Source organism: Xyrauchen texanus, chromosome 30 (assembly GCF_025860055.1).
Source record: "Xyrauchen texanus isolate HMW12.3.18 chromosome 30, RBS_HiC_50CHRs, whole genome shotgun sequence".
NCBI lineage: Eukaryota > Metazoa > Chordata > Actinopteri > Cypriniformes > Catostomidae > Xyrauchen > Xyrauchen texanus.
The window spans coordinates 39364494-39380383 of NC_068305.1; the positions used below are offsets into that span (position 1 = coordinate 39364494).

The 15890-nt window shown below is 40.0% G+C and overlaps 1 protein-coding gene across 1 annotated transcript in view; it reads left to right on the plus strand.

Moving 5' to 3' along the window:
• Nucleotides 1-1602: 1602 nt before the first annotated feature.
• LOC127623963 (sushi, von Willebrand factor type A, EGF and pentraxin domain-containing protein 1-like) overlaps nt 1603-15890 on the plus strand; it is a 47769-nt gene continuing 33481 nt past the window's right edge. The window contains exons 1-10 of the mRNA XM_052098535.1: nt 1603-1625; nt 1722-1892; nt 3233-3403; nt 3787-3957; nt 4240-4410; nt 10283-10732; nt 11141-11314; nt 12576-12746; nt 14124-14294; nt 14689-14859. Of these exons, the coding sequence (XP_051954495.1) occupies nt 1613-1625; nt 1722-1892; nt 3233-3403; nt 3787-3957; nt 4240-4410; nt 10283-10732; nt 11141-11314; nt 12576-12746; nt 14124-14294; nt 14689-14859 (1834 nt within the window). The 5' untranslated portion in view covers nt 1603-1612. The remainder of the gene's footprint in view (nt 1626-1721; nt 1893-3232; nt 3404-3786; nt 3958-4239; nt 4411-10282; nt 10733-11140; nt 11315-12575; nt 12747-14123; nt 14295-14688; nt 14860-15890) is intronic.

A 15890-nucleotide genomic window follows, 5' to 3' on the forward strand; every position in this document is an offset into this window, starting at 1 on the left:
GTAACTACAATTCTTGGGAAATAGTACTAGTAGTTTAAAAATGGTTTTCTTTTACTGGAGTACATAAGTGCTGTATCTGTACTTTTACTGCACTATTTTCCCACTGTCTGTGTTCGCTATCCTGTCCTGATTGTATTTTTATCTAACAACATGATTGACTAGGGAGTGTCTCATGACTTCCCATCAAATCGCATTGAAATAAAACTTTTAACTGCAGCTCTCCGGCGGCAATTTTTATTTTGTAATTTATTTTTTATTTGATGGAGGATGTCTCCAACACCTGAAAAGCCTTTTTGCAGTGGAGAAAGTCCAATTGCTTGACCGCGTCATGCGAGTTTAACTTGCTCAAGCCAGATATCTGCATTAATTCTGCCTCTAATTTGAAGAAACCTATTGAGGTAAATTATTTTGTTTGCTAGATTGTCTAACTTAGCCTGTAAATTAGCTTTACATTAAGCTCTCAATTAATTCCAGTAATCAAATGTTATCAATGGGGCTGGGTGATGAAACCTTTGTTTATCTGAAAAAGATGTCCAATTTTGATAAACGAGTAATTTTCTATACTAGTCCTATATTGTACATCTTTAACAGGGGTGTTCATTTCATTGATTGCATTTACCAAGATGACTGTTGGTTGATCTAGATAAATTGGCTTTATTTTGATGTGTTGCTGTGTGCGTGGTTTGACAGGCTCTAATGTTTGAGAGCTACTGCTTTACGTGTCTAAACAATCAAACTTTTCCCACAAATGGACTATTCCGGCTGTGCCTGTCTTGGTCAAAAGTGAATGTATGTTGTTGGACTTCAAGTGTACATGAATTGAGCACTGTCTAGTAGGCTGTTATATAAAGGCTATTAATCAAACAAGGAAACGAGAGAACTACTTTAGATGAATAATTTGATTTGCTAATCAAAGTATTAATGTGATTATATAATACTGACCCCTGATGTGGAGTTGATTTGTGTAGTAAATTACCAGGTAAGAATTTATCATGTTTTCTAATGCCTGCTAGAAAAGTCTCATTGGAATGTTCTGCAATAAACATTACAGTCACAAACTTCAGAAAAATATGCATCATTCATTCGAATTGTTATGTAGATGAGGAATTGGGACTCTCGTATCTATTTCCACATGCTGCTTTCTCTTGTTCCTCAGTGACATGTTCAGACATTTACGTTGCCAATGGTGAGGTTGCCCCACAAGCGGTCGTGTTTAACACCGTTGTTCAGATCACCTGCTCTCCTGGATTCAATCTGAATGGAGCACAGCAACTCCGCTGTGGAGCAGATGGTTCCTGGACGTCAAATGTTCCCACTTGTGAGCCAGGTAGGTGATCTTCAGGTGCACGCATGCAGCATTAACTGAATGCACTATTCAAACTGCCAGCATAAGCAGTGTGTGGCAGAAGCGCAGGTGCATGCAGACTTGTATTTAGGTGTATAATGCTGCCGATTTAATGAATTACTCTGACTGTTTGGAGGTGGTTAAAGGGCACCAATGTTCAACTAATATGCACGTTGGCTGGCACAAACTGTATTTTCTGTTAGCTACATATTACCAGTGTTCTAGAAAGCATTGCACAACTGAATTTAGATTTACTATGAAAATAAAATGGAGGATGTTGGTAAGACCTTGGCAAGACTCCCAGATGGTCTTTAGTTATGGAGAGAAACCAACTCCATTGTTTATCCACATGCTTCTCTCTCTTTCTGTTCCTCAGTGACGTGTCCAGACATTTACGTCGGCAACGGTGAGGTTGCCCCACAAGCGGTCGTGTTTGACACCGTTGTTCAGATCACCTGTGCTCCTGGATTCAAGCTGAATGGAGCACAGCAAGTCAGCTGTGGAGCAGATGGTTCCTGGATGCCAAATGTTCCCACTTGTGAGCCAGGTAGGTGATCTACAGGTGTGCTAGAGATTTGAGGCTTATGACCTGTTTTGCACCAGCAAAAAGCGTTAATTGGCACTCATTTTGGTGCCAATATTAACTGTTCACGGTCTTTACACTGTGCCTGTATGCAGCACAGCTCTTTGCAGTTGATGTGCAGCTGCATGTAAGCTTTGGATGCTGTGCTTGGGACTGGGTGAACCTATCATTGAAATTGAAGATTTTGATATTTGGCATATGTTCTACCTGTAGACCGCAGTGTACAGTAACTACAATTCTTGGGGAAATAGTACTTGGCTCAAAAATGGTTAGCTTTTACTGGAGTACATAAGTGCTTTTATCTGTACTTTTACTGCGCTATTTTCCCCACTGTCTGTTCGCTGTCCTGATTGTATTTCTATCTAGCAACATGATTGACTAGGGAGAGTCTTGTGACTTCCCATCAAATCGCATGTACATAAATCTTTAATTGCAGCTGTAGATCCGCCTTTTTTTTTTTTTTTTTTTTTTGATGCGGCGGATGTCTCCAACACCTGAAAAGCCTTTTTTGCAGTGGAAAGTCCAATGGCTTGACTGCATCATGTGAGTAACTTTCTCAAGCCAGATATCCGCATTATTCCTGCCTCTAATTTGAAGAAACATATCGAGGTAAATTTCATTATTTTGTTTGCTAGATTGTCTATAACTTGGCCTGTAAATTAGCTTTCTATTACTGAGATTAATGCAATGTTATCAATGGGGCTGGGTGATGAAACCTTTGTTTATCTGAAAAGATGTCCGATTTTGATAAATGAGTAATTTTCTATACTAGTCCTATATTGTACATCTAGAACAGGGGTGTTCATTTAACAAGATGACCGTTGGTTGATCTAGATAAAATGAGAGACTACTTTTCATGACTTCTGTTGCTGTGCGTGGTTTGACAGGCTCTAATGTTTGAGCGCTATTGCTGTTCCGGCTGTACCCGTCTTGGTCAAAAGTGTATCTTGTTGGCCTTCAAGTGGACATGAATTGAGCACTGTCTAGCTGACTGTTATATAAAGGCTATTAATCAAACAATGAAATGAGAACGACTAATTACATTAATACTTTTAAAGCCAAATTATTCATCTAATGTAATATAATACTGACCCCTGATGTGGTGTTAATTTGTATAATAAATTACCAGGTAAGAATTTATCATGTTTCCTAATACTTGCTAGAAAAGTGTCATCTTTGGAATGTTCTGCAATAAACATTGCTCTACAGTCAAACTTCAGAAAAATGTGCATCATGCATTCGAATGATGTGTAGATGAGGAATCGAGGCTCTTTTTCCACATGCTGCTTTCTCTTGTTCCTCAGTAACATGTCCAGACATTTACGTCGCCAATGGTCAGGTTGCCCCGCAAGTGGTCGTGTTTAACACTGTTGTTCAGATCACCTGCTCTCCTGGATTCAATCTGAATGGAGCACAGCAACTCCGCTGTGGAGCAGATGGTTCCTGGACTTCAAATGTTCCCACTTGTGAGCCAGGTAGGTGCTCTTCAGGTGCACGCAAGCAGCATTAACTGAATGCACTATTCAAACTGCCAGCATAAGCAGTGTGTGGCAGAAGCGCAGGTGCATGTAGACTTGTATTTAGGTGTATAATGTGACTGATTTAATGAAGTACTCTGACTGTTTGGAGGGGGTTAAAGGGCACTAATATGCACATTGGCTGGCACAAACTGTATTTTGTTAGCTACATATTACCAGTGTTCTAGAAAGCATTGCACAACTGAATTTAGATTTACTATGAAAATAAAATGGATGATGTTGCTAAGCCTAAGACTGTAGCAAGCCTCCCAGATGGTTTTTAGATATGGAGAGAAACAAACTCCATTGTTTATCCACATGCTTCTCTTTCTGTTCCTCAGTGACGTGTCCAGCAATTTTCGTCAGCAACGGTGAGGTTGCCCCACAAGCGGTCGTGTTTAACACCGTTGTTCAGATCACCTGTGCTCCTGGATTCATTCTGAATGGAGCACAGCAACTCCGCTGTGGAGCAGATGGTTCCTGGACGTCAAATGTTCCCACTTGTGAGCCAGGTATGTGATTTAGGGGTGCACTTTGGTGTAAGGCCTGTTTCTCACTTTCTGACCCAATGTTAACCGATTAGTTCACTGTTGTGCAGGGTTTTTCCTGGGTCGGTTTTGGTGCTTGCTCCCCTACATGGTCACCCACATGCACAATGTCTGTTGCCTTTCGTATTTTGTGACCCCGTAAACGGCACTTGTAAAGGCAATTATGGGAGTTGTTATTGAACTTTTAAACACCTAGTCTTTTGAATTAAAAATGTTTTCCTCCACATGGTGCTCTCTGTTCCTCAGTGACTTGTCCAGACATTTACATCACCAATGGTCAGGTTGCCCCACAAGCGGTCGTGTTTAACACTGTTGTTCAGATCACCTGCTCTCCTGGATTCAGTCTGAACGGAGCACAGCAACTCCGCTGTGGAGCAGATGGTTCCTGGACGTCAAATGTTCCCACCTGTGAGCCAGGTAGGTGTTTTCCTTTTTATTCCTGTGTTTCTACTGCCATTGTGAGCAAAGTTTGTAATGGTTCTCTGTAACCCACAGTGCTGTTAATGGCAGCGTGTCCACACGAGCCGCTCTTCAATGAAGTGCAATTTCAGACTGTAATTAAACGTCCTTTTGCAAATCCCAACTTTTGGCTGTAAGACTCTAAAATTCAGTAACAAATGACACTATTCGTGCATTAGATTCAAAGTAATTGCTGAAGTTCAGTCTTTTCCTCCTGGCATAAAATGGCACTTTTGGTTGTCGGCCAATGTAATAAGGTTCCTGTTTGTGCATGTGAGCTTTATTGAAAAGTGAAGATTATGATTCACCTTTCAGTATTTCAGAGTCCAGAATCCGTGACCTGTTCAGCACCCGTGGTTGAAAATGGAGTGGTAAAAGGTGGAGCCAAGCCATCGTACGACCCCAACGATACTGTTAGCATCATCTGCAAAGCTGGCTGTCGTATGATTGGTGCATCAGTGGCCAAATGTGGACCAGATGGCCAATGGCAGGGCTTGCCCCGTTGCCGCTTCACAGCAAAATTACCTTGATGCTATGACCAATCCTTGATGTATTAAATGCATAAACGTGACCAAACTTGACATGACTCATTCTTGACTCGTCTGTAGAACATGTGTTCAGATGGTTTTGTTCCTGAATGCATTACCAAATGGTTATCAATTTAGTTGGTTGTCTCTGCAGTGTGGTGATGTGGGTTAAAATGCTACAAACACTACACGTGTGACTCGTAACTACACCTGCAGAGGGTTTTCAAACCCTGCTCCAACTCATCTGCCTTTGCAAGTAATCCCAAAGACCTAGACTAGTTGGTTCAGGTGTGTCCATCTACAGTTGGAGCTGGACTTTGCAGGAATGAATAACCTGCCTTAATACATGGGCATTTAAAAGATGACCTACCTAGATGGCATATTGAGAAGGGGGGGGGTGGAACCCGTAACTCAAGTGGGTTGATTGCAAAGAATTTCTCACTTTCAAATGTGAAACTGATTTGGGCCAATAATCATTCAGATTAAGACTGAGAATTTGTATTTTGAGTTGCTTGTTTACATTAAGTTAGTGCAAGTTGTTCTCAATGTGATCTCATGCCTGACTAAGAGTTGATGGCACAAAGGAATTGTTATTCCTTGTCACGCTGATCAGATTCTGGAAGCAAATCCAATGTCCAATCAACTAAGGATGTTTTGGGAGTTTGCTGAATCCTTCGGAAGGATTAATATCCAAGTAAATTTGGTTCTTGGCTTTTTTGTTTAGGTCAAGAAAGTGGAAGTTCATTAGTTATACGGGCAGCACAGTTTCCTGGATCTTTGGGATACTCCATGTGAAGGGTTAAATATCAACGTTTAACAAGAGCAGGATTCAGGTCGCAGTTCAGTAGAGCTTCATTCCATCTGAAGATGAGTGTGGAGACCTGCTAGTGATTAGAAGGATGGGATGTTCAAGTAGAAATGATCAAAGCCAATATTTCTATAACTAAATGGGAATGCACAGTGTCTCCATTTTAAGAGGAAATGGGAAAACTTTAGAAAATTATCCAGCATTAATTTGGATGCTGGCTCTTTCTCCGTGTCCACTAGTTCTTTCGCTACATAGGAGTAGGCCCAGATGGAAACTGTGGTGTGTTCTGTATGCACAGATTCTGTCTGGGCCTGCCAATGAGACACGGTAAAGAATTACTGGTTTCATGGCTTGATTGTGCTGCGTGTGGATCACCTTCAAATTCAATGGAAACAGGTCCCAAGGATTTCAGATCCCATTCGTGACTTGCAGTGGTGCAGTCTCAAATTTAGCCCTAGTCCATTGTCCACACATCTATGTTCAAAGATAAAAATTGATTGGAAAATAATTGTGTTGTTCAGCAGATTTAAGGTGGATATCTGTTGCCCATGTTAAATCAAGTTCTTTGCTACGGGCACTAAAATGTGTTTGATCTTTACTCTAGAATACCATATGGTTATGCCTGTAATGGTGGGTCCCAGGGAACGAGAGACTCAGTTGCTGATGCTATGGGAATGTCCACCTAGGAATGACTATCTCTGAAGCACTTTAAAATCACTGCAATTATTGGCAGATGGGTCCAACAGGTGTCGAATACGCCTCAAGACTCACATATTTAATTATTAACTAGGAATGTGCGGCACGACTAATTTCACTGACCTTTAAATTTTCATTTTGGAGTCGACTAGTCTAAAGAAACCCTCAAAACAGTCAAAAAACATTGTATATCTGACCCATTTAAAATACTTAATCTGTTCCATAAACCACTAAATTCAGCTGTAAAGGTGCTTTTATCTGGGACTTGCTTGGCATGCATTATGATCATTGTACATTAAGTGTAGGACACATTAATTGTGTAAACAGGCATATTTATTGAAAACGGGTAAATGATTAAGCAGTGCAGGACCAATAGAGCAACCCTGATAGCCGGTTCTGAATGGAATTCACCAAGTAAAAGTCACTGAACATATTAAAACCATCAGAACATTGTTGAAAATAATTAACCAGTCGGCCAAATCTATGAGAGAAAAAAAATTTATGAAATGTTGCGCTTAGGGTACAACAGAGCTAAAGGTGCCCTGGGGTAAAGGGCTCCTTTTGATTTGATATTCTCCCAAAACACTAAATAGCATAAACTGACACAGGAATTTCCTAAACAACTGTTTGTCACTATACACTGCAAAATGTTCCCGTTCCATGAGGTCTTTGTGCGCAATGTCTGAAGTTGGATTTTGAGGTAATTTGATTATTTAATAATTTTTTGAATGCTGCAAATTTATGAAGCTAATGAAAATCCTGTTCTTTTAAAATCAAACTAAATTAAATATAAAGATTTTCCTGTGAGAGACGGGGGAGTGACTTCACTGTTACTTACAGCTGATCGGTTCAGTATCAGTATCAAGTTGTTTTATTTCTGTTGTTTTGTAACCGTGGCCTGTTAAACACTATTGTGGCTGTTTCTGCTCTTGAGCCAATCAGATGTAAGTGGAGACTCTAACCTGCTACACCTGGAGTCCTGCTTATTTAAAGAGGTGCTGGCTGCACTTCATGCCTGCTGCTGCCCCAGGAAATCTACTCCAGTGTTTAGTGTTTGTTTGATGATTTTTATTTGAAGATGATGGTGAGGGTTGTCTTAGTTCAAATAGATTACAGAAGACGGAGTAGGTTTTGACTGCTTTTTATGTTGGTCCCATACTTGGGTCGTAACTGGCAAATGGAGTGATAAAAAATGGAGTGAAGCCGTTGAACAAACCCAAAGATACTGTGATCATCATCTGCAGCAAGGGCTTTGATATCACTGGCTCACCACAAGGGTCATGTGGACTAGATGGCCAATGGCATGGCTTGCCCCATTGTTGATGTACCTGTAATGATGTGGTCTCTGTTCATTGATGTATATTGTGCTATGAAATGAAGACGCTTGAATAGAAAAAGTATGTTTCTGGTATTTGTCTTGTTGTCTTTCAGGGATTGCTCAGTAAAAACAGAAATGTTATTTGGTCTTTTGTACATTTTTATGTTTTTTAAAGCTGTGTGATTGTGTGTAGGTGAGGGATTGTTTTCAACATTATTCAGTGTTAATCTCTACTGCATTTCATCCTCATTTGTGTTGAATCAAATATGGAACATCAAAACATGACACAACATGTTTGATACCGATTATGAATGCATCCCTGAAGAAACAGATTAAATTATAGACGTATATAATACATGTACATATTATGGCACAATGACAATTGTGATTTTGGGATAACCTGTTTCTTAAAGTATCCACATTTACTGAAGTATTTATTTCCACTCATGTACAGCATGTTATTCATAGTTTTATTTATTTTACTTCTGAGTAAAATATTTAAACAGTACCCATTTTCAAAGGGAAAGTTCACTCAAAAATGAAAATGTATAATTTACTCACCCTCATGCCATCCCAGATGTGTATGACTTCTACAGAACAAAGCAAGATTTGCAGAAGAATATCTCAGCTCTGTTGGTCCATCAAGTGAATGGTGACTAGGAATTTTGAAGATCGAAAAAGGACATAAAGGTAGCATAAAATCGTCCATTAGACTCCAGTGGTTTAATCCATGTCTTCTGTGTGTTTGAGAAACAGATCAATATTTAAGTCCTTTTTTAACTATAAATGTTCCTCCCTGCCCAGTAGGTGGCGATATGCATTAAAACAAAAGTTTTAAAGTGAAAGATTTATAGTAAAAAAAAAAAAAGGGGGCAAATATTTATCTGTTTCTCACACAAACCTATCGTATCACTTATGTAGACATGAATTTAAACACTGGAGTCGTATGGGTTACATTTTTGCTGCCTTTATGTGCAATTTGGAGCTTGAAAGATTTGGTCACCATTCACTTGCATTGTATGAACCTACAAAGCTGAGATATTCCTCTACAAAGTGTAATTTCTGTTCTGCAGAAGAAAGTCATACACATCTGGGATGGCATGAGGGTGAGTAAATGATTAGATCATTTTCATTAATGGGTGAACTATCCTTTTAAATGGTCTTTATATTTTCCTAGAGGATATTTGAGAGACAGGGTGGGTTGAGGTGGCCATATTTCTTTGGAAAATATTGCAAAAGGGTTCTTCTTACTCAAATGACCTATAAAAACATTGGCATCAACTCACGATGTTTAAATGTAAAATAGCAGCATGTCGTGAGAAGACCAATTTGATGAAAATGTTCATATCTTTCACCATGTTCATATTTATAATTTTTTATGGGAAATGCAAACTTAAAAACAATAAACAATATTTTGAAGGGAAAAAAAACTGAAAAGAAATATTTGCGCTGGAAAATAGCAAAACGAGGTATTTTCCCCCTGACCATAGAAGGATTAAGTACAATTCTCTGTTCTTTTTACACCTCAGAATAAAACAGATATTGTTAAAATTTAAAAGGTGTCAAAAATTAGGGTTAGTCTTCTCAAAAATATCATTATATATATATATATATGATATTGTAATCAGCTGTTAAAAATGTCCGAGATATTCGCTCAGTTTCTCAGTTCCCGCCACTTTTGAGCGCAAGCAACGAGGCAGAGAATTTACGGCGCATGCGCACAGTGTTTGATTGCGATTGGAGGATTGTTAGATTGGATGCAGGTGTTCTGGGATAGTAGTCTATTTTAATTAAGGCAAGGTTTTTTTTTTTTTTTTTTGGATCAGACAGAATCATTCAGTTGACACGAAGAGCTGCAGATCGTCAAGAAAATGGCACTGATTTGGGGAACTGTAATGATATTAGTATTTGCACACTTTGTGGGTAAGTAGTTGTTATCTTAGGACAATTTGATATACGATAAGTGCAAAATACTACAAATCATGCTTAACTCTTGTCATTATGGCCATATAGCCGTAATTTGATGGCTTTTAGTTCAAATAAAATTACACATGCTGTGGAAGGCCAATTAAATTGGGAGTGTTTTCATATACAATCTAAATTAGATGATTTGGTTCTTTTAAATTATTTTAGTTTGTAAAATTTGTTAGTTGGGATCAAATAGTTTTTGATTGTATGGCCCTATTAAAAGTGCACTCCGTTTTCATTCATATGTCTTGGACTTTCTATGTGCACCCAGGCCCATCACATTTTATTATTATTATTTGGTCATGTGATCCTAACATGGCTGCCCCCATGAGGGTGCCTTCTCTGTAGAATAAAATCGCTCCTATAAGGTTACTAATGTGACCCAAGTCTTCATCTCATGTGAGTGCTCATGAGAGGTGTGTTTTTTTTTGGGGGGGGGTGGAACATATGTACACCTTTTTTCAATTTCGTGTTGCTGTGCTTTGAATTTCTATGTCTGTTTGTCCACCTCAGATTGTGTTGAACCAGAGGATTCTCCGCAAATGCAGCTGGATGATGGTCGTTCTAAATCGGAGTTCAAGAAAGGGCAGGATGACGGTCGTTCTAAATCGGAGTTCAAGAAAGGGCAGGATGACGGTCGTTCTAAATCGGAGTTCAAGAAAGGGCAGAATGACGGTCGTTCTAAATCGGAGTTCAAGAAAGGGCAGGATGGCGGTTGTTCTAAATCGGAGTTCAAGAAAGGGCAGGATGGCGGTCATTCTAAATCGGAGTTCAAGAAAGGGCAGGATGACGGTCGTTCTAAATCGGAGTTCAAGAAAGGGCAGGATGGCGGTTGTTCTAAATCGGAGTTCAAGAAAGGGCAGGATGGCGGTCGTTCTAAATCGGAGTTCAAGAAAGGGCAGGATGTGGATTTTAAATGCGATCCAGGTTACACGCTAGCAAAAGGAAGTAAAATATGCCATAGTAAGACATCTACCCGTCTGTCAAACATCTATCAATATGCAGTTCTTTCATATGTGTTTTCTATTCTTCCAGAGATTATGTGCAAGCCAATGAGTGCCATATAACACTGTAATTTAGTGTTTGCTAAATATATTTGTACTGCGAGTTCTTGCAGACCTTTTGTATTGACTTTGCTGATTTTACTTTAATTGGAGACCAAATTTAGTCGCAAGCGTTTTGGTTTTTTTTCCCAGTTAGATTGCCCATCCCCAATTTGAGGTGCATAAAATTAGTTTTGCATCAACGGATCATTGGCATTCATATAAACGGTTTGTTAAAATGTGCTCACTACATGTGCGCTTTAACAGCTAGTGAAACAATTTAAAAACCTGCACGTGATTCTCTGAACTCCTTTTCTGGTTCCTCCAGTGGTGAAATGTCCAGCAATTTTCGTCGCCAATGGTCAGGTTTCCACGCAAGCGGTCGTGTTTAACACCGTTGTTCAGATCACCTGCGCTCCTGGATTTAATCTGAATGGAGCACCGCAAGTCCGCTGTGGAGCAGATGGTTTCTGGACTCCAAACATTCCCAACTGTGAGCCCGGTAGGTGATCTTCAGGTGTGAGATTAAGGTGCAAGATGGGTTTCACACATTTATATTGGCACCCATGTTAACCGGTTACAGATCTTCCTGCATCAACCTAATTGAGACGTGACTGACATCTAATTGATGCCTACACTGCCTACCAAAAGTTTGGAATAATGTACACATTTTGCTCTATGGAAGGCAATCGGTACTTCTAAAGTGGCATTCATCTGATCACAATGTGTAGTCCGGACATTAATGTGAAATTTGGTTCAAGTTCAGAAATTCTCAAATTGTAATGCAGTTCTCAAAATCCTCCATGTGCAGCAATGACTGCTTTGTTGATCCTTTGCATTCTAGCTCAGTTTGTCTGGATACTCAGGGTGACCTTTCACCCCAAGCTTCCTGTAGCACTTGCCGTAGGTGTGTTTGTCTTGTCAGGCACTGGTCTAGTTGATCCCACAAACGCTCAATGGGTTTGAGATTCGGAACACCTGTCCAATGTCTTTGCCCACTCTAAACCATTTTTGTTTCTGTTTTAAAAGCGTCTTTCTTTGCAGTTCTGCAGTTCGCTTTACTGTTGTACATGAAATTGTGTTTGAGCGGCTAGAATTCAATGAAGCCGTCCGCTGGGGACACATGAGGTGTCCATTTCTCAAACTAGAGACACTGATGTACTTATCATCTTAGTTGGACATCTGGCCTTCCACATCTCTTTGTCCTAAAGCCTTTGTAGACTGTAGTGAACACCTTTTGTATGAAATCTTCAGTTTTGGCAATTTCAAGCATTGTATGGAGTTTCTAGACAAAGCGGTTTCTTTCTTTTTTGCCATTTATTAACCTTCAGATATCCCAGTCTATTGCATACTGTGGCAACTAAAAAACAAAGATTTAAATAAGCTTCATTTAACAAACCAAATAGTTTGATATAATGGCAAGGGGTTTATTTATATTTTTTTATTAGCAATTTAGCATGATTGCTTGACGATAAGTTGTTTGATGGTTGCTGGACATGGGGCCTGTCTAGATTTGATCAAACAACTTCAGATAGTGATGGTGCTGTTTTTCTAAATGCAGTAGTGTCCTGACTATACTTCGTAATCCATTGAATGCCACTTTGGTGAAATAAAGTACCAATTTCCTCAACTACTAATTCTGTACTTTCCCAACTTTTGGCTGCCGTGTATTGGCTGTAAGGCCTACTGATTTCTTTCATGCTCTTACTGACTACTGCGCAGAGTCTGTGCTTGCTGCTTATTGGATGCTTCTGTTTCCTCAGTGAAATGTCCAGTCGTAGTGGTCGCCAATGGTGTGGTTGCCCCACAAGCGGTTTCATTTAAAGCTGTTGTCCAGATCTTCTGCGATCGTGGGTTTGTACTGAACGGAGCACAATTAATCCGTTGTGGAGCTGATGGTTCCTGGATGCCAAACATTCCCACCTGTGAGCCAGGTAGGTGTTCTACAGGTGTGCTAGAGATTTGAGGCATATGACCTGTTTTGCACCAGCAAAAAGTGTTAATTGGCACGTCTTTTGGTGCCAATATTAACTGGTCACGGTCTTTACACTGTCTCTGTATGCAGCACAGCTCTTTGCAGTTGATGTGCAGCTGCATGTAAGCTTTGGATGCTGTGCTTGGGACTGAGTGAACCTATCATTGAAATTGAAGATTGTTTTGATATTTGGCATATGTTCTACCTGTAGACCGCAGTGTACAGTAACCAAATACTTGCATTACTGTAATTCTTGGGAAATAGTACTTGTAGTTCAACTTTTACTGGAGTACATTAAGTGCTGTATCTGTACTTTTACTGCGCTATTATCCCACTGTCTGTGTTCGCTACCCTGTCCTGATTGTATTTTTATCTAGCAACATGATTGACTAGGGAGAGTCGTGACTTCCCCTCAAATCGCATGTAAATATAACTTTAATTGCAGCTGTAGATCTGCCACTTTATTTTAATATGTGGAGGATGTCTTCAACGCTTAAAAGCCTTTTTGCAGTGGAAAGTCCAATTGCTTGACTCATGTGAGTTTAACTTGCTCAAGCCAGATATCAGCATTAATCCTGCCTCTAATTTGAAGAAAGGTATCGAGGTAAATTTCATTATTTTGTTTGCTAGGTTGTCTATAACTTGGCCTGTAAATTAGCTTTCTATTACTGAGATTAATGCAATGTTATCAATAGGGCTGCGTGATGAAATCTTTGTTTATCTGAAAAAGATGTCCGATTTTGATAAATGAGTAATTTTCTATACTAGTCCTATATTGTACATCTAGAACAGGGGTGTTAATTTCATTGATCACATTTACCAAGATGACCGTTGGTTGATCTAGATAAAATAATGGACTTTTTCGTGACGTCTGTCGCTGTTTGCACGGTTTGACAGGCTCTAATGTTTGAGCGCTATTGCTGTTCCGGCTGTGCCCGTCTTGGTCAAAAGTGAATGTATCTTGTTGGCCTTCAAGTGGACATGAATTGAGCACTGTGTAGTTGGCTGTTATATAAATGCTATTAATCAAACAAGGAAACGAGAGAACCACTCACGACTTCAGATGAATAACTTGATTGGCTTTAAAAGTGTTACTGTAATATAATACTGACCCCTGATGTGGTGTTAATTTGTATAATAAATTACCAGGAAAGAGCTGATAAAATTGGTTTTTGTTTTTTCAAATGCCTGCTAGAAAAGTCATCTTTGGAATGTTCTGCAATAAACATTGCTCTACTGTCACAAACTTCAGAAAATTGTGCGTCATGCATTCGAATGATGTGTAGATGAGGAATCGAGACTCTTTTTCCACATGCTGCTTTCTCTTGTTCCTCAGTGACTTGTCCAGACATTTACGTCGCCAATGGTGAGGTTGCCCCACAAGCGGTTGTGTTTAACACCGTTGTTCAGATCACCTGCTCTCCTGGATTCAATCTGAATGGAGCACAGCAACTCCGCTGTGGAGCAGATGGTTCCTGGACTTCAAATGTTCCCACTTGTGAGCCAGGTAGGTGCTCTTCAGGTGCACGCAAGCAGCATTAACTGAATGCACTATTCAAACTGCCAGCATAAGCAGTGTGTGGCAGAAGCGCAGGTGCATGCAGACTTGTATTTAGGTGTATAATGCTGCCGATTTAATGAAGTACTCTGACTGTTTGGAGGTGGTTAAAGGGCACCAATGTTCAACTAATATGCACGTTTGCTGGCACAAACTATTTTCTGTTAGCTACATTTTTACCAGTGTTCTAGTAGGCATTGCACAACTGAATTTAGATTTACTATGAAAATAAAATGGATGTTGGTAAGCCCAAGACAGTGGCAAGACTCCCAGATGGTCTTTAGATGAGGAGAGAAACCAACTCCATTGTTTATCCACATGCTTGTCTCTTTCTGTTCCTCAGTGACCTGTCCAGACATTTACGTCGCCAATGGTCAGGTTGCCCCACAAGCGGTCGTGTTTAACACCGTTGTTCAGATCACCTGCTCTCCTGGTTTCAATCTGAATGGAGCACAGCAACTCCGCTGTGGCGCAGATGGTTCCTGGACACCAAATGTTCCCACCTGTGAGCCAGGTAGGAGTTCTTTTTATTCCTGTGTTTCTACTGCCATTGTGAGCAAAGTTTGTAATGGTTCTCCATAACCCACTCTGGTAACCATTTGTTCAGTTGAATACTGCAAGCCACAGTGCTGTTAATAGCAGCGTGTCCACACGAGCAGCTCTTCACTGACGTGCAAATTCAGTTCAATTAAACATCCTTTTGCAAATCACAACATTTGGCTGTAAGAGACTCTAAAATTCAGTAACAAATGACACAATTCGTGCATTAGATTAAAAGTAATTGCTGAAGTTCAGTCTTTTCCTCGCATAAAATGGCACTTTTGGTTGTCGGCCAATGTAATAAGGTTCCTGTTTGTGCATGTGAGCTTCATTGAAAAGTGAAGATTATGATTCACCCCTACATATGTGTTTTTGGTTAACCTACATGAGCACCCAATGTGACTTTCCTGAATGTAGTGTTCTGTTTCTCTGGTTTTCAGTATTTCAGAGTCCAGAATCCATGACCTGTTCAGCACCCGTGGTTGAAAATGGAGTGATAAAAGGTGGAGCCAAGCCATCGTACGAACCCAATGATACTGTTAGCATCATCTGCAAAGCTGGCTGTCATATGATTGGTGCATCAGTGGCCAAATGTGGACCAGATGGCCAATGGCAGGGCTTGCCCCGTTGCCGCTCCACAGCAAAATTCCCTTGATGCTATGACGTGACCAATCCTTGATGTATTAAATGCATAAACGTGACCAAACTTGACATGACTCATTCTTGACTTGTCTGTTTATGATCAGAATTTGGAAGCAAATCCAACATCAGATCAAGAATGTTTAGAGATTGCTGAAGGATTAATATCCAAGTATATTTAGTTCGCTTTTAGATCAAGAAAGTGGAAGATCATTAGTTATACGGGCAGCACAGTTTCCTTGATCTTTGGGATACTCCATGTTAAATGTCATTATTTAACCATCCACAAGCGCAGGATTCAGATCACCGGTTCAGTAGAGCTTCGTTCCATCTGAAGATGAGCGTGGAGACCTGCTAGTGATAAGG